Source organism: Solanum dulcamara, chromosome 10 (genome assembly GCF_947179165.1).
Source record: "Solanum dulcamara chromosome 10, daSolDulc1.2, whole genome shotgun sequence".
Lineage (NCBI taxonomy): Eukaryota > Viridiplantae > Streptophyta > Magnoliopsida > Solanales > Solanaceae > Solanum > Solanum dulcamara.
In genome coordinates, this window is record NC_077246.1 from 3,870,052 (window position 1) to 3,895,038 (window position 24,987).

A 24,987-nucleotide genomic window follows, 5' to 3' on the forward strand; every position below is an offset into this window, starting at 1 on the left:
CCAGTTCGAAGGTCAATGGATATAGGGGTACGCGACTCTAAGTAGATTAGAGATGTCTTTGAAAACGACAAATTTCACTCTCGCCAGGCTAGAAATCTTTCCCCCGTATTTGCTCGCGCACCTATTCTTCCACAAATTCCAACATATAAATATTAGGGTGGAGTGAAGGATAAGTTTGTGAGCTTCTGTGCGGTACTTGTGAAGCCACCAGCTCATAACAAGAGGTTTGAGGGGTGTGGCTTCATGCTTTAGTAAAATATGTTTATGTATTATGACTAAGAAAAATAAGGTATAAATTATAATCGCGTTCAATTTTGTTATTCCGAACAGATTTAATGAAATTAACAAATCGTAAGTTATTTTCTTTGTAGGTTCGTTACAACATACGACTTAAGAAACATTACACACTACTCTCTCTCTCTCTGGATCTCACAGATCTGAGTATAGACTCAACACTTGTTCCTCATCTGCAAGTCTGCAACCGAATTCCTCCTCTGAAGATTCAATCCGATTCAGCATTTGCTGGATTTGATCTGGTGAGTATGTTCTTGTTTAATTTCTATTGTTTAATCAGTTTCTCTTCCGTGTGCCATTGTCATCTTGTATCAGTGGTTTGCGTATTGGGTTGGCGTTAAACTTTATGAATTTGATGGTTTAGGGCTAAATTTCTCGGTTCGGCTATGCTTATTTTGATCGATTTCTCTTGTCTGTACAACTGTTTTTATCCTAGTTGTGTTATTTGCTCGATTTTTCTATCTGGGTCATCTTGTATCTGTGGTTTGCTTGTTCGGTTGATATCAAACTTTAATTTTTGTCCTAGTTCTGTTTGTTGCATGGTTTCTCTATCTGGGTCATCTTGTATCTGTGATTTGTGTATTGGGTTGACATCGAAACTTTAGGAATTTGATGGTTTAGTGGTAAATGTCTTCAGCTATGCTATTTTGCTCGATTTCTCTTATCTGTACAACTGTTTTCTTATCCTAGTTGTGTTATTTGCTCGATTTCTCTATCTGGGTCATCTTGTATCTGTGCATTGCTTGTTGGGTTTGACATCAAACTTTAATTTTTGTCCTAGTTCTGTTTGTTGCATGATTTCTCTATCTGGGTCATCTTGTATCTGTGATTTGTGTATTGGGTTGACGTGGAACTTAAGGAATTTGATGGTTTAGGGCTAAATGTCTCGTTCAGTTATGCTAGTTCGACCGATTTATAGTATGTGGTCAACTGATTTTAGTCCTAGTTGTGTTATTTGTCCGATTTCTCTATATGGGTGCCCTTGTATCTGTGTTTTGTTTGTTGGGTTGACATCAAACTTTAATTTTTGTCCTAGTTCTCTTCTTTGCTTGATTTCTCTATCTGGGTCATCTTGTATCCCTGCTTTGCTAATTGGGTTGACACTAAACATTAAAATTTTCGTCCTAGTTCTGCTCTTTGTTTCATTTCTCTATCTGGGTCCTCTTGTATCTGTGCTCTGCTTATTGGGTTGTCACCAAGCATTAAAATTTTCTTCCTAGTTCTGCTCTTTGCTTGATTTCTCTACCTGGGTCATCTTGTATCTGTACTTTGCGTCTTGGGTTGGCGTATTTGATGGTTTAGGGCTAGATGTCTTGTTTACTTATGCTATGTTGATCAGTTTGTGGATCTGAGTTAGTGTGTGATGTTTCTTAAGTTGTACGTTGTAATGAGTCTACAAAGAAAATAACTTACGATTTGTTAATTTCATTAAATCTGTTCTGAATAACAAAATTGAACGCAATTATAATTTATACCTTATTTTTGTTAGTCATAATACATAAACATATTTTTCTAACTTAATTTGAGTGAAATCTATTCTTCAATGTTTGGTTGTGCACAATTAACACTTATAGCTAGTGTTTGGCTCCAAATTTTCAAATATTTTTAGCAGGTTATTTTTTGATGAAGTTTTACCGTGTGTTTAGCCACTATTTTTTTCAAAAATATTTGATTGTTTCAAAAATATTATTTTGTAATCATAAATTCTAAAAATTATTAAAGATACTCATAAATTTGTATTATCATTTTATAATAGACGTGTTTTGTTAAAAATAAATCTTATAACATAATTGATAGCAATCAACAACAATAAAATAATAATATGTGCAACAACAATACATTAATTGCATTAAAAACAAACTGTTCTTTTTTTCTCAATCTTGTTACTCAAACTACTCTTTTCCGGAAGAGGTAGATAGAGGTGTTATTTAGTGGTGTTGGTTGACCACATTAATAGAGTATGTTTAGATAAATATTACTTCCTCCGTTCCTTTTTAGTTGTCATGATAACACTTTGGACAACTCTTAATAAAACATTAATTTGGATCGTTGTTTGACTAATATACCCTTATTAATTTTTAAATTTTTATCTATTTACGTGCCTCTTAATTCTAAAATAATTAATGTTAAGGGCAAAGTTGAAAAATGATAATTAATTTTCTCTTGATTGTTTAAACTGGCAACTATTTTTTGTATACATGACAACTAATATGGGACGGAGGGAGTAGTTTGAATTAATAAATGATGAGTGTTTTTATAAATATAAAAGTTTGAAGTAATTTTTAAAACTTCTCAGCTTTCCAAGTTCTAGTTTTTTCTAGAACTTGGAAACTTGGGATGTTTGCCAAATATATTTGCCAATTAATTACAAATTATATGGCCAAACACTAGTTTTCAAGTTTTTCCCAAGTTTTTCCCAAAAATTATTTAAGGACAAACGACACCATAATAAACTGAATAAGTAGGCACACATCCTTATGTATTCATTTGTTGTGTGGTATGTAAGAATGGCTATACTATGGACTAGGGGTGAGCATGGTATGATATGATACGATATTTGAAACTTTGATATGGTAAAATGAAGGGATCACCCTGAACATTATTAGTGCCTATGCGCCGCAAGTGGGGTTGGACGAGGAGACAAAAAGGCGCTTTTGGGAGGACTTGGACGAAGTGGTGGTCAGTATACCGCCTACTGGGAAGCTATTCATAGGAGGAGATGTCAATGGGCACATTGGGTCTGTTTCGACGGGCTATGACGAGGTGCATGGAGGATTTGGCTTCGGGTGCAGGAATAGTGGAGGAGCCTCACTCTTGGATTTCGCAAAGGCTTTTGGCTTAAGGGTGGCCAACTCGAGTTTCCCAAAGAAGGAGGAACAATTGGTAACCTTTCGTAGCTCGAGGGCGGCGACGCAAATAGACTTCTGGCTACTTAGAAAAGAGGATAAAAGCCTCTGTAAGGACTGCAAGGTCATACCAAGTGAGTACCTTACGACCCAACATAAACTATTGGTCATGGACTTGGAGATAAGAAGGAAGAAGAAGAAGAGGGTCGTGGATGACCGACCGAGGATTAGGTGGGGTCGTTTGACTCCGTCTAGTGCCCTAGAGATGGGGGAGAAGCTGATAGCTATGGGGGCGTGGGATAGTAGGGGGGAGGCGAGCAGTATGTGGGATAGGACGGCCAGCTGCATTAGGGAAACAGCTAGAGAGGTGCTGGGGGTCTCACGAGGCCGCCATGGCGGGCACCGAGGGGACTGGTGGTGGAATGGAGAAGTCCAGGAAAAGGTAGAAGCAAAGAAGCAGGCATATGTAAAGTTGGTATATAGCAAGGATGATGAAGAGAAGCGAACGAACAGGAAAAAGTATAAGTTAGCGAATAAGGAGGCGAAGATGGCAGTTTCGACGGCCAAAACGGCAGCCTTTGAATGCCTCTATGCAGAACTAGAGGAAAAAGGCGGAGATAAGAAGCTATTTAAGCTTGTCAAGGCGAGAGAGAGGAAGTCACGCGACTTGGATCAAGTGAAGTACATCAAGGACGAGGATGGTCAAGTACTGGTACAGGAATCCCGCATTAGACAGAGATGGCAGTCATACTTTCACGAACTCTTGAACGAAGGAGGGGACAAAGACTTTGTGTTGGGAGACTTGGAGCACTTGGATAGGCGTCGCGACTTTGGGTATTGTAGGAGAATAAAGGTTGAGGAGGTTATGGGAGCTGTTCGTAGGATAAGCAGGGGAAAAGCGACCGGACCTGACGAGATCCCTGGGGAATTTTGGAAGAATGCAGGTAGGGTAGGATTGGAGTGGCTGACTGCGCTGTTTAATGTCATTTTCAGGACATCGAAGATGCCTGAAGAATGGAGGTGGAGTACAATCATTCCCGTGTACAAGAACAAGGGAGACATTCAAAGCTGCAACAACTATAGAGGTATCAAGCTGCTAAGTCACACTATGAAAGTGTGGGAAAGGGTGATAGAAATGAGAGTGAGGAGTAGTGTGTCTATTTCAGAGAACCAGTTTGGATTTATGCCGGGGCGCTCGACTACAGAAGCCATTCATATCTTAAGGAGATTGGTAGAGCAGTATAGGGAGCGGAAAAGGGACTTACACATGATATTTATTGACCTAGAAAAGGCCTATGACAAAGTTCCAAGGGAGGTCCTATGGAGATGCTTGGAGGCGAAATGTTTACCTGTGGCATACATTAGAGCGATTAAAGACATGTATGATGGAGCTAAGACCAGGGTAAGGACGGTAGGGGGGGACTCGGAGCACTTTCCTGTTACGATGGGGTTGCACCAGGGATCGACTCTTAGCCCGTTTCTATTCGCCCTGGTGATGGATCAATTGACTAGACAAATACAAGGTGAGGTGCCTTGGTGTATGTTATTCGCAGATGACATAGTCCTGATTGACGAGACTCACAACGGAGTTAACGACAAGCTGGAGGGCTGGAGACAGACGTTGGAGTCTAAAGGATTTAAATTGAGTAGGACCAAGACAGAATACTTGGAGTGCAGTTTCAGTGGCCTGCCGCGTGAGGCTGACGGGGAAGTGAGGCTTGGTACCCAGGCCATTCAAAAGAAAAGAAGCTTCAAATACCTTGGGTCTATTATACAGGAAGATGGGGATATCGACGACGATGTTTCACACCGCATCAGTGCAGGGTGGATGAAATGGAGGCTCGCCTCCGGAGTGCTGTGTGACAAGAAAGTGCCACCAAAACTCAAAGGCAAGTTCTACAAAGTGGTGGTTAGACCGACCCTATTGTACGGGGTGGAGTGTTGGCCAATCAAGAAACTTCATGTCCAGAAGATGAGAGTCGCGGAAATGCGAATGCTGCGGTGGATGTGTGGGCACACTAGGATGGATAGAATTAGGAATGAAGATATCCGAGACAAGGTAGGAGTGGCATCGGTGGAGGACAAGATGCGGGAAGCGAGACTGAGATGGTTTGGGCATGTCAAGAGGAGAGACACAGATGCTCCAGTGCGGAGGTGCGAGAGGTTGGCTATGGACGGTTTCAGGAGGGGCAAAGGGAGGCCGAAGAAATTAGGAAGAGGACATTAGACATGATATGGCACAGTTGCAGCTCTCCGAGGACATGACCTTAGATAGAAGGCTATGGAGGACTCAGACTAAGATAGTGGGCTAGGTGGCCGATCGGTTCTCCATAGTAGTCGTAGTCGCGCTCATTTGTCTTAACATAGGATTTTGCATGGGATTACTGCTTATATTAGTTGGCCCAGTCTACTTTGGGTATCCTATTTTATCTATAGTAGTTAATGCCCCTTTATCCCCGATCTTTCCTACCCTGACTTTATCGCTTTATCGCTCTCATTATTTATATCTTTATATTGTCTGTTATATGCCTGGCTTTACTGACCTATGTCTTGTTTTTCCTTGTTTCTCCTCCCTTGTTCTTCTCTCTTAAGCCGAGGGTCTTTCGGAAACAACCGCCCTACCTTTTAAGGTGGGGGTTAGGTCTGCGTACACTCTACCCTCCCCAGACCCCACATGGTGGGATCACACTGGGTTCGTTGTTGTTGTTGTTGTTGTTGTTGATATGGTAATTTCGCTAGAATTTTAAAACTATTATACTATGACCATACCAATTGGTATGGTTCGGTATTTGAAGTTTGATTTCTATATTTTATTGTATGGTAAATCGGTAATCATAGTTTTTTCAATTTCGATTAATATATACTCGTATAATAGAGTATTATAACTTCGACAATTCAAAAAAAGGTTTCAATTGATCATAATAACACATTACACATGTAGAAATATATATTCAAAAAAAAAGTATAAACAACTCATTTTTCAATTACATTTAAAATATATTTCAATCAAAATAAAGTAGTCAAAGTTTCAATTTCTAAACATTTAGTTTATACTAATACTAGATTTCATATTTGTTAGTATTTTAATAATAATATATATAGATGTTATTTATGTAACTATATACTTCGGTATGTTATTTCTAAATATAGAATATAAAAAAAATTATACCATATATTATACCAAATATCATGATAATAAAAAATGATAAATAAATAAAGGAATTTTGGATTGGGTCAGCAATTCAAGTTTATATCAAAATTACAGTATCAAATTTTTTGATATGGTAAAGTAATTAGGTACATACCATATCATGCCCACTCTTCCTTATTCGTTGCTGATACAACGAAAGGAAGAGCAGCATTCCCGGTTAAGTCTGCTGGAACGAGTGCATCATTACTTGTTCCGCGTAGATTCACTGCTTGTACCAATAAGGATGGTGTAAAAGTTGGCGTGTTGACGGATTTGCATAGGAATGAAGTGATTGCTTCTACAGTCGTAGGACGGATTTGGCTTCCGGAATCAGCTGAATTAATCAAGGACTTGAGAGCTTTTAACTTGGAGGCTGAGAAATGGTACCTTTTTGATACATTTTTATTCAAAGGAGGATCATTAACCACTTGAAATGATGAAGAATTGGATGGCTTAAATATTGATGCTCCATTAAACAGAGGAGATGGTTTTGCTTCTGAATCACGCGACCATGGCCCAGTCCCATAGGAAATTAGCCATAGTGTAACCATCACTATCCTTGTGGGAAAGGCATGCACCGAGCGCTATGCCACCACACTCAATGACAAAGTTTAGCTGCTACTAAACTGTCCGTAGATGGGTACCAAGGATCTTAGGAAGTACCAAGTTATCGATATAAGTACGAGGGTGATCAAAGATACTAGACATTGGACAATCAATTTGGACTTGGGATAGATCGGCTCCCATGTCATTACATTCGACAAAGGAGTTATCTCTTACATGTCCAGCAAACTGATTGTATGACGTTAGGACTTTGGAAAGGGATTTTTCAAGAATTCGGGATATGTTCTTTGGTTCTGGCATGCTTGTCGTGGTGTCCTGTTTCAGGTAGAATAACATAGCTTCCATGTAGGAGTGAGTCCCCATTTGATCCATAAGTGAGAGCTTGTGAATTCTATGTGAAAGTGGAGTTGGAGAAGAAGGTTTTATAATCTTTTTTGAAAGTAAAACAAGTTGTTTGGAAGCAGACATTTCTAGTTGAATGAAAACAAATGGTTTCTTTTAGCTGCAGGGCACTTCTTGGTGTATAGTACTCTCATATCTAACTCATGATGGTTATATAATAGCTTTGAAATTGACAAGCTAAAGGTGTGGCCTAATAATAGACAAAAGGCGCGCGCAAGCAAAAGAAGAACAAAAAAGAGGGGCCTCTGGCTTATTAAGAAGCATATAAACGTGATTTATCCCCCTCTAATCAAGACCACGATGAGTAGAGTTGTTCGATATATGTGTCGATGGAGGTAATGTATCCAGTGGAATAGTCGAAGTACATACAAACCGTGTAGTATCAATCATGAAAAGGAAAAACTTGTATGAAGTATGGTTATGTCATAAACATGATTAATGATGGGAACAAATCTATTGTTTCAAGCAATTTGAAAGATTATTTAATTTGAGTGAAATCTATTCTTCAATGTTTGGTTGTGCACAATTAATACTTATACAATCCGAACACCTGCCTTTACTTACATGTGAATAAAAATAGAGTAGAATATATTTGATTAATTTATTGAGGGAGTGAAATGCTATTTCTCAAACATTTGGGCATCCAAGTATAATAATTAGGAGTACAAAGGCGGGAAATTCTTGTAGAAAAATGGCGCTACAGCAAAAATTTCCATTTGAAATTTACAGGTGAAAGGCGAAAAAAGGCTGAGGGGAAATCGAAGAAATTGAAGCTATGCAATCGAAGATTAACAGTTTTTTTAAGCCATTTTCTTCTTCAATATCGATTACGCACAAGAATGTAGATTCATCTGATATTTGCAGTGATGAGTTTGATTATAAAAAGGTACAACCAGAAATTTTGGTTACATACAAGAGAAGATGTCAAAATTCAAATGGGTATGTTGTAAAATTACTTCTTTTTCTGTTTCCCTTCATTGAATTGTTTTTCTTTTCCGATTTCTTGGACGTTAACTTGACTAATAGTTATTATGTCAGTTCTTTTCGATTCCAATTTTCTTCAATAAAGAAAGTGACTTTATGATATAATAATTATTAATTAAGTGACGATTTAAGAAACAACCCCCTTTCCTCTGTATTTTAGATGCCCTTTGAATCTTGGAATTTCTGCCAAGAAAAGTGTTTGGTTGGTAGCAAGAGGCGGATTTAGAATTTTAACTTGATGGGTTAAATTTTCATGATTTTCCACTAGTCTCATTACACTTTTAGAAAAGTGGCTTCAAAAAGTAGTAATGTTTGTTGAAAATTTGATGTTTTTTACTTCTATATCTAAGCTCCGTTTTGAAGTACTCGGTTCAGTTCAGTGGTGGAGCTAGAATTTCAACTTTGTGTGTTCTGAATTTCAGAGCGGTGGCTTCAAAAGCTAATAACTGTGTTTACTAGTCTTTTTTTTTTCCTTCTAAATGTGGTATCTCTGCCAGTTTGCACACTGCATGCACCTCGACTAATTCCATGGGCTACCCACACCTTCCACCAGCACAGTTACCTAGTAACTATGTCCACCAAGATTTAGACAAATGGAAAGAAATCGCCTAGTGTTTTTTGTCTTGGGGTATGTAGTTCATGAGTCTTTTGCCAATTAAGAAGGTGATCAATTGATAGATAAGTGAGCCAACACATACTCATTCATCATGTCTGTCATCAACTTGCAATTAATTTGTTTATTTGGTTGATACTAGCATTTGCTCTCTTCTATAAGACTAAAGGATGAGATGGCTATTTTGACGAAACAGACACTTAAGGCAGATAAGGAGAAATGATTCATGACAGTTTCTTAAAATCACACCATTAAACTAATCTAAATGCTTTTGAGTATAGAAGTTTGATCGTTACTCGGTCTTTCTCAAGTCATTTTGTCAAACAAATTGGGTTTCTGCTAAATTGGGGCTTTAGCCATGTGTTTGAAAAGAAACTATATCTCAGAGTGGTTACTACTTAACAGTGATGACCTTTCGTATGTCATCTTCAAGTTCTTTGCTTATGCTAAGCTGATTTTGCAGGCAAATGAATGTTGCATCAACTGGTGAAGCATCCAAGGAAATAAACTTGGAGGTGCCAAGCTTGGAGGTGGGAAAGTATGGGAAAATTCTGAATAAGAAGAGAAAGTACGCCCAATTCTATTTGGAACTTGGTCAGTCTGATTTTTTATTGCATACTTGTACTGTCTGTGGATTCAAATATGCCAAAGGTGATGAAGAGGATGAAAAATTTCATAAGACATTTCACAAGAATTATACGCATGGTATTCCATTTAAGGTAATTCAACAACAAAATTTGGTATTTCAAAATATTCTATTGTGCTTGATAAAAAATATTATGAAAAAGATTAAAGTTTTATCCCACCGGGCTTTGACAAAATGTCCAGGGTTGGCGGACTGAAAGAATTCTTCGAATTCCTACACTTGAAATTGGACGAATTATCTTGGTGCTGGAAGATGACCCTACTCCTCAGAGAAACAAGGTTTACAGATACTATTTGTTTATGCATGAAAAACTGTATTTTTACTTCCTTGATTGGCATTTCTCTAGTTAATCATGTTAAACATGGTTCATAGACTTAAGAGAGAGTGCATTGTTGGCAGGTAATGGAAGTTGTGAAGATGATGGAGATGGAACTTGGAGATGGGTGGATATATCATCAGCTATGCAAGGTTTCCTACTCTTGCAATTCTTAGAAACTTACAGTCATAGAAAGTAAACTTCATTGTTCAAAGCTGTTCACCAATTAATATCGAATTTCAAATTTCCGGCTTCCTATTCTCTGCTTCATTTTATTTTTTAACTTGAGTTCAATGAGCTTCTTAATCGTCCTATGTCATTGAATGTATGTTCTCATTTTGCTGACTAATTTTAGTGAAAAATTCTTTGTGTGGTGGTTATGTGACAGGCTGAGTTTTACTAGCTCTGTGAATGAAACACTAAAACATATCTCCTGTTAACAGGTGTATCTGTTTGTATCTTCTCAAAGAATATCTGGATGTCTGGTAGCAGAGCCCATTAAGAGGGCATATAAGATTCTCTCAAGACCAGAAGGCAGCAGGTGTAATGTTTCACCAGAGAAGGAAGCAAAACAGACTTCAACCACGCTCCAATTTGGGGGAGTGAGTTTCCAGAGGGAAATGGTAAGAAGAAATCAATCAACCAAAAGCTGTGAAGAGTCTGATGAAAGCGACAGTGGAGTAGTGTTGTGTGAGAAGGAAGCTGTATCTGCTTTATGTGGCATTAGAGCCATTTGGGTCACTCCCTCCAACAGAAGAAAGCATATTGCCAGCTATTTACTTGATGCTGCTAGGTAACACCATTCACTTTCTCAGAGTTGTTATGGTTCCTTGAAGTTTTTAATTGAAAATAAGTTGCATGCTCAGTGAAGTTACAATGATGAAAGTCAGATGTTTAAACTAGTAATTGCTCCTTGGTTTCTATTGGAAACAAAAAAGTTCTTGTCTGAGAAACAAGACCACTGGAAAAGAAGCTGGCTGTCACAGATCACCAAACCTAATTTTGATAGAGTAAGCAGTCTGATGCTCTGACTTGATAAGTGTCTTTTGTGAACTTGTAGCTGAATTCTTCTTCACTCACACTTGATAATTTATGAAACGGTCCTGTTATGCAAGCATTCTCAAGGTCAGAATGGTGTACTCCATCTATATAGTATGAGAGGATCCTACTATAGTCTCCATCTATATTGCACAATCAGAATGGTGTAGACTGCTGCTGCATTACATGACTGAGATGCTTTGTTTATGGTGCTTTTCAAGATCAAGAGCTATCCTCCGGCTTTTTAAAGTTTACCAAAGACTTGACAGTTTTACACTCCTGCTGCTATTGCAGTTTCGGGCATAATTAATGCTTTTGAAAAATGTTGATATGGCACAACAATCGACGTGTTGGCATACAAAATACCTCTTGTTTTTTTCAAGCAAAAGTTGCCTTGATAAGAAATTTGTTTTGAGGAATATAACTGAGTGCTATCTAGATGGTTTAGAGATGATTATTGTTAGGTGTCCCACGTTAGTGGAGGTAATGGGTTGTCTCCTTTTATATCTTGGGCAATGTGAGCTAAATTTTGGAAATTGAGTTAGGCCTAAGGTCCATTTCTTGACAATGAAGAAGGTTTCGTCCACTGCTTCCTATATATTCAACGTACAGCGGTTTTAAATTCAGGCTATGATTAAGTTGTCAATGGTGATGAAGTCGCTGCTACTTTAGGGAAGGATTATGCTTTAGTCAAGGTTACTGGAGAATGGTGGAATCAAGATGCAACTGTCCTTAGCTATCAGTTAAGGAGTTCTGGGATTTTTGAGTGGGTATTTCCTTGCACAACATGATGTTGGTTCTCTAATGTCTAATGACTGCGGTCATAAAGAATAAATTGAAAGCTTTGTAACTTAGCATCAAAAGTCTCTTGGTATCTGGAATTGGCAATATACATTCCTCAAGTGATCCTTAAAGTAAAGTCTTTCTATTTATTCAAGAACAACTTGTATAGATTTGACGGAAAATGAATGTGACAAGACAACAAATTTCTATTGTACTCCATGGCCTGATAGTGTTAATAGCCAGCCGGGCCTGATCTATCGTTCCATTAAAATTTAATATTCGACACCATGATAAAATACATGATTGCCCCCAGGTCTTTGGCTTAGTGGTAAGATGGCTACTTCCAATTCATGTACAGCTTATCTTAACACAACTGGTGGGTTCCCTTAACCAAGCCACTGCCTATGAGTCGCCGGCTCATTCTTTAACAGGCATGCTGTCAGAGCCCTGGCTCCTCCCACCTGGATAAATTCATTTATTTCATGCGCGATGTGTGGGTTAAGTGCATGCCACGGTCTCCAATCCTGCCACAAACAAAAGCTTGGTTTTTAAGTTGATAGAGGTAGAGGGACAGGTCCATTATTAACTGAGTTTCGAACCATGATCCACTGGTATAATCTCAGTCTACTTTTTATTGCATGACCATGTGGTATGGAAAACAATTGTTGCATTTTGGTCAAGTAATTTGCTTGAAGTTGGTAAAAGGGATAGTAAACTATTCTCTTTAAATTAAACTCCTTATTTGACATTTGCATTCTGAAATGGCAAACCACATATATTTGCACTGCATATGATTAAAGTTTAATCTGAACTTGCTTCTTATTTTCCAATGCAGGGAAAGTTTTTGCAAGGATTTGGTTCTTAAACGCTCAGAGTTAGCCTATTCTCAGCCCACCTCAGCTGGAAAGGCCTTCATCTCCAGTTATACAAGGAGTCAGTCATTCTTGGTTTATACAACTTCTGATTTGAAGTAATGAAATTCCCTAACAAATCCTCCCTCAAAGTAGACACGAGGAAAGAACTACGACTCTGCAATAAAGATTGATGTAAAGACGGGGCTTTTGGCAGCAATAGAAGCTTTCTTCTTTCTCTTTTTCGCAGAAGACAGCATCAGCGACAGTCACAGGAGCAAGATGTTTCTTCTCAGCCTTTCCTGGAGATAAAGAAGCAACTGCAGAAAATTGAAATCTGCCTGTTACGACTTTTAACTGCGCTCCATAGGGATCTTGCTTGGGGGTAACCCAGTAGTGAAAGTACTGGTTTGGATGACCTTCAGAGTGTATGCTTCTTGCTTCAATGCAGTTCAGTTGCAACCTTTGTCTACATTAGCATATTTATGCAAAATCATAATACTTTTATGCTTGATGTGCATTGCATGAAGTAAAATAATTTGGTTATCGTCTCTATCTTCATGAGGTCGGATAAGATCTGCATACACTCTACCTTCCTCAGACCTCACTTATTGGATTTCATTGAGTATGTTGTTATCACACATTAAAGATTGATATTTATTTATAGAAGAGAATTTTTAATGATTGATGCTCTATTTCAAGAGTACCATTTGCTATGTAGAACTTGGTGGCAATGGCCCCATTTATCCATAGAGTGTTTTCCTCTTTTTCCTTTTTTTTTCTTCCATATACATAGGATTGATTTTTGGTTCGTTTTTTAAGATTAAATTTTCAAGAAAAAATTGTTTTGACCAATTTTTCTAAGCCCACAAAACTTCAATTACTTTTTTCCAAGTTTTTGTAATCGCATTACTTTGATGTGTTGTTATTCCGTTTTTTTTATTTTTTATCCTATGAGATGATTTCGTTATTATTTGTTATGTTTGCTTTACATTTATATGCTATTTTTAACATTGATTTATTATGAGTTATTTGAGTTTTTGAAAACTTCTCTACCTCCATGAGTATACCCTACCCTTGAGATTATGCTGGTATATTGTTGTTGTTCGATACAACCCTCAACTTCTAAACACCATTTTCCAACTTCATTTTCTAAATTTCATTATTAAACTTAAACTTCAATTTCATTTTTTCAACCAAATCTATGTTTAAATGCTAGTGTATGACAAGTGTATACCTCTTTGTCAATTACCAGAAAAGATTATTCCTTGTTTTCAGCTGCAAGTTATATATCTTGACTCATCTTAAAGGTCACTACATTTAAATCCAATTTATGGTCCACTTTTTAACACTCCCATCAACCCAAATTTAAAGTATTCATATATTTTTTTCCCCCAATACACCAACGGTCAAAATATACATTGTTGAGAAAACAAAACAATGAATAAAATAAAATAGTTATGCTAATTGCCATGTTTTACACAAAGTAAACAGAGCAACCAGTCTAAAAGCTAAAAATTTAAAAAACAAAAAAGACCACTCAATAATCTTAAAGTATTTGATCGGAAAGTGGTGGCAGTCGCCGGAAAAAGTTGACGGGGACGGATGGCATGTCGTTGCGGAACCGAGGGTGGCGCAAGTAGTACAGTCCTGACCCTAACACAAATGCCTTGAATGGAACCACATAAAAGACCAATGAAGCAAATAAGCACACCACCACAAATATACCAGTAGCTCTAGGATCCCTCCAATTGAACAGTGCTTCTAGTCTTTCCCCTTGTGCTGCTACATCACCTAGTAGTGTTTGTGCCCTCCCTGCTAGTGCCCTCAACCTGTCATACCGGACACGAACATGTTCCATAGGCCTCAAGCTTGGGAACCCATCAAACTCCTCATCGAGCTCATCGGGGCCTATTGCATCTACATAGGACAATCGAGGATCCATGGTGATTGCAACACATTGGCGATACCAGAACCTAAGGGAAATGATCAAGAATGTATACATACATATTGTAGGTAACACTAGGTGTGGACATAACACAATGGCTATCAATAGTATATGTACCAAGATTGTTGTTGGTGGGTGCACCCATGTCCTAATTCCATCGAGCCAACGAGCTAACGTGGCTGCTCTAGACAAGCACCCTACCACCCTGAACCAATTTGCCTTGCTACGTCGCATACTCCATATGTGTGTGTCTGAATCCAACATACATTGAACCACTTCTTGGCCTAATGCTGGTTCTGATCTAGCCAATCTTGCTGTCACAATCCTCATAGCTGTGTGCCTTAATATGTCCTGTTGGGCTGGTCCAAATGGGCGCACATAATGCATTCTTGGCAACATAGGATTAGTATAAGCCTGTATCAAACTCAACCATGATGAACAATTCAATCTTAAAGCAATCTCAATGTCACCCATTTTCTTTGCACCACTAGGGAGCAAGACCATAAGTGAATAAGTACCCATGTAAACCTTATTCGTGTCGAGCGTAGAGAGTCGTACCCTTAGCTTCCCGAGTCGTACATCCTTCTTGAGGGCATCGTCGTGCTTGTACCTCCCATTATCAAACACCCCAATCGTCAACACGGTGCAAGGATCGTACACATCCCATGTATACTGCTCGTTCCACCTCGGATTGAAACAACAAGGATGGTTCGCGTCCGGATCCACTTGGGCCCGTACTTTGCCACCACGTAGGCATCGGTGGTGCCACGTGTACCATCTTTCGTTTTCACAGGGAGGAGATTGTTGGCCCCTCTAATACCAACTTCAAGCAATCCAATAGGTGGTTTGGACAATTGTTTTGTCGTCGCTCTTACATCACTTGTTAAATGTGCTGCTTCATCAAGCATGTGATAACCACCCTCCAAACAAGTTCGCACATGTATTCTACCGGCATACGACTTTTTCTCATCGCCAATCAAATTGAACCACCTTGATCTCGGCTCTGATTTGTCGTTGGTACGCTTATCGATAGATGTCACCTGCACCTTAGCATACCCCACCACTTGACCATTACTAACATCTTCCACTGTGATCACTAGAAACGGCTCGAACGGCTCGGCGGCCACGAATACAAGGTCTTCATTCCACGTAGGATTGGACGCCGAGCTAGACGAGCCTACTGTTGTTCGGCTCGTCTTGAGTAACTGCGCGCCCAGTTGAGCTTTCATGTAGAGGTCCGGACTTCGAACCTTAGGCTTGGCACCACCCGAACCTAGCTGCAAGTCTTGGGTTTGGATAACCGTTAGCCTTAAATACCACAGCTTCGGATAAAGGTAAACTTTGGCTCGGGTTTCCGGTATCAGCCCACCGGAGTCCGACTGCCATGCCTCGTTAAATGCTTCGTCCGCCTGAGTCCCGACCCACACCGCCAGCATGACGTCATTTTCTGGTGAGGTCTGATTCTGATTGCTGGTGACACTTTCTAAACTGTACCATTATGGAGCTAATGGACTGTCCGGCGGTACTCTTTTCGGAACTTCCTGCAAATCAAACGACACTGTTTCGATGCAATTCTCGGCGGTTTTATCATCAGCACCTTTCTTTTCGACCCAAATGGAGACTTCTAACGAAGTTGAGTTCAATCCTGTTGAGTTTAATTGATAGTTTAAATGGGAAATTGAGGGAAAAAGAAGTGGAGAGAAAAATGATATGTTCTCTCTTGCTTTATTAAATAAGCTTTGGTCCCACATAGGTGGTGGAAATGAAAAGTCTCCTACTTAAAAGTAGAAGCACTCCTTCATGTTGCTAAAAGGTCAAGAAGAGGGTCTCCCCTCGCGCCGTCGTCGTCGCTCGCTCGCTCGGCTCGACTTCGGCTACGGCTACGGCTACGGCTACGGCTACGGCTACGGCTATGGCTACGGCTACGGCTACGGCTACGGATTCGGATTCGGTCCAAATTTTCTTTAAATTTTAATTAATTAAGTGAAAAAATCCTGATCCGCGACCCGTTTCTTTCCTTTTCTTAATTTAAAAATATTTCCCTCCGTTTTTCCAACGGATTTTTGAAAGGTTGCAACCTTGTCCGAAAAGTTGCAAACCTTTTCTCAACAGACAAATCTTTTTCCAACAAGTGCCTTTTCTTAAAAGGTGTAAACAGTCTATATATATGTTAATCCTCAGAATGTTCCATACGAAAATTCTGAAATAACATCTTCTTCTTCTTCTTCTTTCTGCACTTTCTAAAATCATGTGATATACAACCTTCAAGTGGTTCGCAGTTACTAAAATTTGGTGAGTAAATCGTTCTATCCTAGGAGGAAAGATTCCAAAACCTCGGGTACTTTGAGGGGAATAATTTCCTTAAGGACACACTGTGCATTCAGTGGGCTCGATTTTGTTCTTGCATTAATTTTCCAGATTCTGTGTTTTATTACCTTTAGTTGTTGTTACTGTTTTTAATATTTACAATACAGTTTACTAACAATCTTAAGGAAATTAACGTTATTTTATTTTTCAGATTAAACTGTATTCTGTTTTTGGAGACTAAAACCTGTGTGGTTTTCTACTCCGTATGAAATAAATATTCTGACTTGAAGAGTATAAAAACGTTGTTGGAATATTAAAGTTCATACTTGTACAATGATTTGAAGAGTATAAAAACTTCATCGTTGTTTTTGTAAAAGGTTGATATTCTGGAATATTAAGACAGTTTGTCTATTTTGATAGTGAAAAGAAATGACAAGTGATACTGCTACTACTTCTGCGACTGTTGCTGCAACAAGCCGCACTTCTGTGCCACCGGCAGAAAAAACAGGAAAATTTTCTGGAGCCAACTTCAAAGGATGAAAGCAAAGGGTGTTCTTTTGGCTTACCACTCTTGGTATGCAGAAGTTCACCAACGAAGACCCTCTTGTGCCCGCTGCTGCTATGTCGGCCAATGAAAACTTTATGATTACTGAGGCATGGACACAGGCAGATTTTCTATGCAAGGGCTACATCCTAAGTGCTTTGGATGATGATTTGTACAATGTCTACAGTGCTGTGAAAACTTCTAAAGAATTGTGGGATGCACTTGAGAAAAAGTACAAGACTGAAGACGCATGCTTGAAAAAATTTGTGGTTGCTAAGTTCCTAGACTATAAAATGATAGATAGCAGAACTGTTGGAACCCAAGTTCAAGAACTACAACTTATTTTTATGACCTTATTGCTGAAGGTATGGTAGTTAATGAAGCATTTCAAGTGGTTGCGATGATAGAAAAGTTGCCTCCTTCGTGGAGAGATTTCAAAAATTATCTAAATCACAAGCGCAAGAAAATGAAGTTGGAAGATCTTGTGATTCGTCTCAAGATTGAGGAAGATAACAAAACAGCAGAAAAGAAGTCGCGTGGAAATTCAACAATTATGGGAGCGAACATCGTTGAAGATGCTGCTCCAAAGAATAAGAAAAGGAAGCAACCTTTTGGAAAGAATCAGGAGCAGAACAAGAAAAAGTTCAAGGGCAATTGTTATAATTGTGGGAAAGTTGGACACAAAGCTCCAGATTGTCGTCTTCCGAAAAAGGACAAGAGAAAGGGACAAGCCAATATGGTGGAAAATAAAGAAGGTATCAATGTTCTGTGTGCAATGCTATCAGAATGCAACCTAGTAGGTAATCCCAAAGAATGGTGGCTTGATTCGGGAGCTACTTCGCATGTGTGTGCAGTCCGAGAAGCCTTCTCTACTTATTCCCCTGCAGCACCTGATGCGACGATCTATATGGGAAATTCTGCAACTGCTAAGATTGAAGGATATGGGAGAGTATTTCTGAAAATGACATCCGGCAAGGTGGTGACACTGAACAAAGTGTATCATGTTCCAGAAATACGAAAGAATTTGGTGTCTGTCGGCCTTCTTATCAAGAATGGATTCAAGTGTGTTCTAGTTTCAGACAAAGTAGTTGTCAGTAAGAATGAATGTATCTAGGAAAAGGCCACCTCACTGAGGGTCTTTTCAAACTAAATGTAATGGTTGTTGATGATAATAAAGTTCAAGCTTCTTCTTACTTACTTGAGTCAAATAATTTATGGCATTCACGTTTAGGACATGTCAATCATAAAACCTTGCGGAAATTGATTAATTTAAATATATTGCCTAACTTTGATTGCAATAAATCAAAATGTCAAGTATGTGTTGAATCTAAGTATGCTAAGCATCCTTATAAATCTATTGAAAGGAATTCTAGTCCCTTAGAATTGATTCACATAGACATTTGTGATATGAAGTCTACACCAACTCATGGTGGAAAGAAGTATTTTATAACTTTTATTGACGATTGCACTAGATATTGTTATGTATATTTGCTTAATAGTAAGAATGAAGCAATTGATGCATTTAAGCAATACAAGAACGAAGTGGAAAATCAATTGAATAATAAGATAAAAATGATTAGAAGTGATAGGGGTGGAGAATACGAATCTCCTTTTGAAAAGATATGTTTAGAATATAGAATTAATCATCAAACTACTGCCCCCTACACACCTCATTCAAATGGAATTGCTGAAAGGAAAAACCGAACATTAAAAGAAATGATGAATGCTTTATTAATAAGTTCCGGTTTACCGAAGAACTTGTGGGGGGAAGCTATCCTTACAGCTAATCGAATACTCAACAGAGTACCCCACAGCAAAACACAAACTATTCCATATGAACTATGGAAAGGAAGAAAACCCAACTTGAAATATTTCAAAGTGTGGGGGTGTTTAGCAAAAGTCCAAGTTCCTTTTCCCAAAAGGGTAAAAATCGGACCAAAGACCATGGATTGTGTTTTTATTGGCTATACTACAAACAGCAAAGCTTGTTGATTTTTGGTTCACAAATCGGACAATCCTGAAATTAATGTTAATACGGTAATTGAATCAGATAATGCTGAATTCTTTGAAAATATTTATCCGTATAAAACTAAAAGTGAGTCCTCAAGTGAAAGATCTAAACGACCACGAGTAGAACCAAAGGAAAGTAAACCAACCGAAGAGGATCCAAGGCGTAGCAAACGTCAAAGGATATCTACTTCCTTTGGACCAGATTTTGTGACATTTTTGCTTGAAAATGAGCCTCAAACATTTAAAGCTGCAATGTCTTTTTCTGATTCAGCATTTTGGAAAGAGGCAATCAATAGTGAGATTCAATCAATTTTGAATAACCATAAATGGGAATTGGTTGATCTTCCTCCTGGAAATAAACCTTTAGGATCAAAATGGATATTTAAAAGGAAAATAAAAGCTGATGGCACTATTGATAAATATAATGCAAGACTTGTGGTCAAAGGTTATAGACAAAAAGAAGGTCTTGATTACTTTGACACATACTCGCCGATAACAAGAATAACATCTATTCGGGTGTTAGTGGCACTTGCAGCTGTATATGGTCTTGAAATTCATCAAATGGATGTTAAGACGGCTTTCTTAAATGGAGAATTGGAGGAAGAAATTTACATGGAACAACCTGAGGGTTTCGTAGTTCCAGGTAAAGAAAGGAAAGTGTGCAAACTTGTTAAGTCACTTTATGGACTTAAACAAGCACCTAAACAATGGCATGCAAAATTTGACCAAACAATGTTGGCAAATGGATTTAAGATTAATGAGTGTGACAAATGTGTTTACATTAAAAATACTCCAAATCATAAAGTCATTGTTTGTTTATATGTTGATGACATGTTGATAATGAGTAAAGACATTGCCGATGTAAATGCTACGAAGCGTATGCTTGCTAGCAAATTTGACATGAAAGACTTAGGGGTTGCTGACTTAATCTTAGGAATTAGGATCCATAAAACTCCACAAGGTCTAGCATTATCACAGTCACATTATATTGAAACCATTCTTGATAAGTTCAAGTATTTAAATTTTAATGTTGCAAAAACTCCAATTGATGTAAGTTTTGCACTTCAAAAGAATGAAGGTAAAAGTGACTCACAATTGGACTATGCACGAGTTTTGGGAAGTTTGATGTATATTATGAATTGTACACGACCAGATATAGCATGTGCTATTAGCGAGTTGAGTCAATTCACGAATAATCCCAATCAAACTCATTGGATGGCAATAAAACGAGTCTTGGGGTATTTGAAACACACCCAAAACTATGCTTTGCATTATAATAAATATCCCGCAGTAATTGAGGGATATAGTGATGCAAACTGGATCACCGGATCATCAGAAGTTAAATCCACAAGTGGATATGTTTTCACCGTTGGTGGAGGAGCAGTGTCTTGGAAATCATCAAAACAGACATGCATCGCCCGCTCTACAATGGAGTCTGAATTTATAGCTTTAGACAAGGCTGGTGAAGAAGCTGAATGGCTTCGAAATTTTTTGGAAGATATTCCATTTTGGCCCAAACCTTTGGCACCCATATGTATACATTGTGATAGCCAAGCGGCAATAGAAAGGGCAGGAAGCGTTATGTATAATGGAAAATCACGTCACATTCGACGGCGACACAATATTGTTAGACAACTACTCTCTAGTGGTGTTATTACTATTGACTACGTAAAGTCAAGAGATAATGTATCGGATCCACTAACAAAAGGCTTATCTAGAGAGGCTGTTGAAAGATCATCGAGGGGAATGGGGTTAAGGCCTAGGACAAGTCATCATGGCAGTAACTCTACCTAGTAGACTGGAGATCCCAAGAACTAGGTTCAAAGAGATCAAACAAAGTTATGATTGGCGGTTCAACATTGTCAAATAACTCAATCCATTCTCGTGATGATGACAATGTTCAGAAACAAAGGATAAAACCTTAAGGCTTTTTGCTGAGTTAATACAGCATTAAAGGTTTTTTAATGATTATCTAAGTCTGGCGGAAAATAACTAGATAGTGTGTCTATAGGACTACACGTTTAGAAATCACCTATGTGAATGTGAAGTATAAGTCGCTTCAAGGGGAATGACGGTAAAGGTCCATTCTCTATGCATTCACGAAATCAGGCGGTGTTCATGGCTGAAAAGAACACAACCGTGAGAACCATAGATGGTTGATGATTAATTGTGTGACTTATGTTGTCTAGTTATACAACAAAGTTTGACGGTTCAAAGATATCGCATCTACTGATTGATCGAGTATATCCTATATAAGTTCACTATGGAAAGTTCAAAGGGAAACCTACTTATCCAGATGCAATTAATCTTCGCTTGTATATCACACACTTATCCGTGCATTCCTTTATCTTGTAGACATTCCCCATTCATGTTGGGAGATTATTGGGTTTAATTGATAGTTTGAATGGGAAATTGAGGGAAAAAGAAGTGTTCTCTCTTGCTTTATTAAATAAGTTTTGGTCTCACATAGGTGGTGGAAATGAAATGTCTCATACTTAAAAGTAGAAACACTCCTTCATGTTGCTAAAGGGTCAAGAAGAGGGTCTCCCCTCGCGCCGCCGTCGTCGTCGTCGCTCGGCTCGGCTTCGGCTACGGCTACGGCTACGGATTTGGAATAATTTTCTTAAGGACACACTGTACATTCAGTGGGCTCGATTTTGTTCTTGCATTAATTTTCCAGATTCTGTGTTTTATTACCTTTAGTTGTTGTTACTGTTTTTAATAATTACAATACAATTTACTATCAAATCCATCTTTGTCGAACGCTAAAACATGGTCCCATTCTCTGTAATCTGCGAGTGATTTGGTTTTTATACTGTGAGTTCCGATTACCAGCTTTGCATAAGCAGACGAATCGGGTTCGTGATGAGCCCGTTTCGCCTTCACTAGTCGAACATAAAGGAAGGGCATTTGATCAACCCCTGTTCGACGATCCACACCGGTGGAGAGATTCTGATGAAGGACTTTGAGCTCACTGGTGTTTTCATTTGCCAGTGGGTTTTTGTTTGGGGGTTTGTGTTGAGCTATCGGAGGATGCTCCATTACTTCCGGTTGCAGTGGTGGTGGTAGTTGCGGTGGTGCTGTTTCGCCGTCTTTTTTCTGATTCTCCGGCGGGTTTTCTTCCTTCTTTTCAGCTGATTCATCGGGTTTTTTCTCCTCCTCCTTCTTCTCCGGCTCCTCTTTCTTTTCATCAGACGGAGTAGGGGGTTTCTCTTCTTTCACCTCCGGCGGCGGAGTATTACCCTCTTTCACCTCCGGCGCCGTCTCTGTTGCAACTTCCTCCTTTTTCTCCTCCGTCGGTGGAGGCGGCGGCGGAGGAGCTTGTTCATCTACATACCAAATCTTAAGGCCAATCTCACCTTTAATCTGCGAAAAAACACTCCGTTTCTCCAACGGATAATAAACCAGACTTTCCAACCCAACTCCGACGAAAGTACTGCCGGAAATCTTAACTTTTCCGAGGAAATTTCTCCTTTTTCCGATCTTCTTATCATTATAAATATTTAGTTCAAGTGTTTCAGAAGCCATTGAATCGACGCCGTGTACCAAAAACTCGAGACGCTCATCCCATTGAGGGTTGAGATCTCGGAACTTGGTCTTTGTACGACGTCGTTGGCCATCAAAATCGACGATGGCAAAGGCGCTAGCAGTGCCTTGGCCATCTTTAGGCATTAGATTTTTGGCATTGCAGACTTCTACAATCACTTTTCTTGTGCAAATTTGATCACCCATTTGAGATATCAATCAGAAAAATTGAAAAAAGTAAAACAGAGTTTTTCAGGTGATTTTTCCGGCGATTTTCCGGTTAATCGGAGAATAAGTGGGAGTATAGTAATGAAGAAAGTTGAGAGACTGAGCCTTTTAAAGTGGGGAAGGAGCCTATTTTTTTTTTAAACTTTACTTTTTTAATTATTATTTTTAAATATATTTTGAAGATTTTTTTATTTTTTTTTGTTATGTTTCACATGAAAGTGGAGTGGATACTGGTCATTTATGGTACTTTCCCGTTGAGGTTATTTACTTCTTTTTTATTTTTGAGCGTTTTAGATTTTATTTCTGAAATTATACAGGGTATATTGTTATTGTTGATTTTTCTCGAAGAACTATCACTTTCATAATGGTTTGTAGTTGTCATCGGAAGGTAAATAAGTACCTCTTCCGTTTCATTTTATATGAGTTAGTTTAACTTGATACAGAAATTAAGAAAAAAAAAATACTTTTAAAATGTGTGGTAAAAAATAAGTGATGGATTTTATTAAAGATAAAATAGACATTTAAAAGTTAAATTATTACTTAATATAAAAATGTATCATTCTTTTTGGGATTGACTAAAAAGAAAAATGAGTCATATAAAATGAGATTGAGGGAGTATATAATTAGTGTATAATGTATACTGCAATGAGTTGCGCTTAAATAAAAAGATGATGATTTATAGTAGGCGGAGTTAACATTTGAAGCTTATGAGTTAGTATTATATTTTAATCTTTTCAAGTTACTGAATTCTAAACTAATAATTTGTATATATTTAATAAAATTTTAAAATAAATACATAATTTAAGTTAGAATTATTGAGTTCGACTAAATAATATTCTATTCATATTCTAGCTCCGCCCTTGATTCACGTAGTGATGATATAAGTTGAATATTAAATGAAAAAGTGAGTATATGTGTAGACGATCTCACTGCGACATTGGAAGGGGCATGAATTGAAAATCTACCTGGAAAGGAACTCTATTACTCGATTTTGGTGCATTTTATGTAACATAGTTATATAGTTTCAGAATATGGGTGTTCGATCCTTATGAACTAACGAAAAAAGTACAGCTTATAAATTCAGCATGAAACGTGGAAAATTTTGATCCTTTTTTTGTCGGAGGAATAGCCTCTCATCATATTACAGGCATATTAGTGGATATATTCCATCATATAGTCCGTCTACCACAACGTATATACAAATGATTGCATATGGAAAATATTGCAATTGCATTTCCAGTAGCATCACTGCGGTCTTTCTAATTTAATCGCAAAAAAATTTTAAGATATAAATCTTGTGTTCATGAACTAAAAACAGGTAAAACATACGAAATAAAATCATTTAACTGCAAGTATCAAGCCTATCATTTCAAAAATCACGTTATTTATCAAAAGAAATTTTAAAATTTGAATAGAAAATTTCTGATTAAGGAAACCTTTTATCATTTCACCATTCTTCAATGATAATTCTAATACACAAGTTGCATATTGTAATCTCACAGAATAAGTTGAACATTTACATGTGCTCATGTGTCATAACTTATAGGTAAAAACATTTATTTATTGGAAACCGTTGGTTTTATGTACTATTCTTCCATTAATTAATTATTTATATATCATATTAAAATTAAAAGAGATAAAATAAATATAATAATAATTAAAAAAACAAAAAAGACAAGTAAGCATGAAAACAAATATCTACGTGGCAGTTGCATTGGGTTGTGAAATTTCATATAGACAAATGGTATCAATTCTGAGCACCTTGCCTCAAGCTGAATTTTTGTATTATTTAATTTAAAATAGAAAAACTAAAAATAACAATTTCTGGTTAAATTTACATAAATGCAATTTCTAGTTATTTTACTGTTTTATATTCTTATAATTTCAGGTTGATTATA

General features: G+C 37.8%; 1 protein-coding gene and 2 pseudogenes across 3 annotated transcripts; 1 reads left to right on the forward strand and 2 right to left on the reverse strand.

Annotated features, from left to right (window-relative positions):
• The first annotated feature begins 371 nt into the window (after positions 1-371).
• On the forward strand, positions 372-13,222 carry LOC129870305 (protein CHROMOSOME TRANSMISSION FIDELITY 7-like). 3 transcript variants are annotated; one of them, XM_055945036.1, is made up of 7 exons: positions 372-536; positions 8,026-8,235; positions 9,357-9,612; positions 9,722-9,817; positions 9,939-10,007; positions 10,299-10,648; positions 12,512-13,222. In XM_055945036.1, the coding sequence occupies exons 2-7, from the start codon at positions 8,072-8,074 to the stop codon at positions 12,648-12,650; spliced, it is 1,074 nt and encodes a 357-aa protein (XP_055801011.1). In that variant the 5' UTR covers positions 372-536; positions 8,026-8,071; the 3' UTR covers positions 12,651-13,222. The 3 variants fall into 3 exon arrangements, with proteins under 3 accessions (XP_055801011.1, XP_055801013.1, XP_055801012.1); XM_055945038.1 differs by lacking the exon at positions 8,026-8,235 and having other exon boundaries at positions 373-536; XM_055945037.1 differs by lacking the exon at positions 372-536 and having other exon boundaries at positions 6,744-8,235.
• LOC129870987 (acylsugar acyltransferase 3-like) lies at positions 6,450-7,362 on the reverse strand (annotated as a pseudogene).
• Positions 13,223-13,875: 653 nt separating the features above from the next.
• On the reverse strand, positions 13,876-23,153 carry LOC129870308 (FT-interacting protein 7-like; annotated as a pseudogene).
• Positions 23,154-24,987: the final 1,834 nt, after the last annotated feature.

Excerpts from the sequence above, each read along its gene's own strand:
- LOC129870305 (XM_055945036.1), top strand. The coding sequence starts at position 8,072 with ATGCAATCGAAGATTAACAGTTTTTTTAAGCCATTTTCTTCTTCAATA. Across the intron at positions 9,613-9,721 it reads CGCATGGTATTCCATTTAAG|GGTTGGCGGACTGAAAGAAT; the intron begins GTAATTCAACAA and ends CAAAATGTCCAG. Across the intron at positions 10,008-10,298 it reads TATATCATCAGCTATGCAAG|GTGTATCTGTTTGTATCTTC; the intron begins GTTTCCTACTCT and ends TCCTGTTAACAG.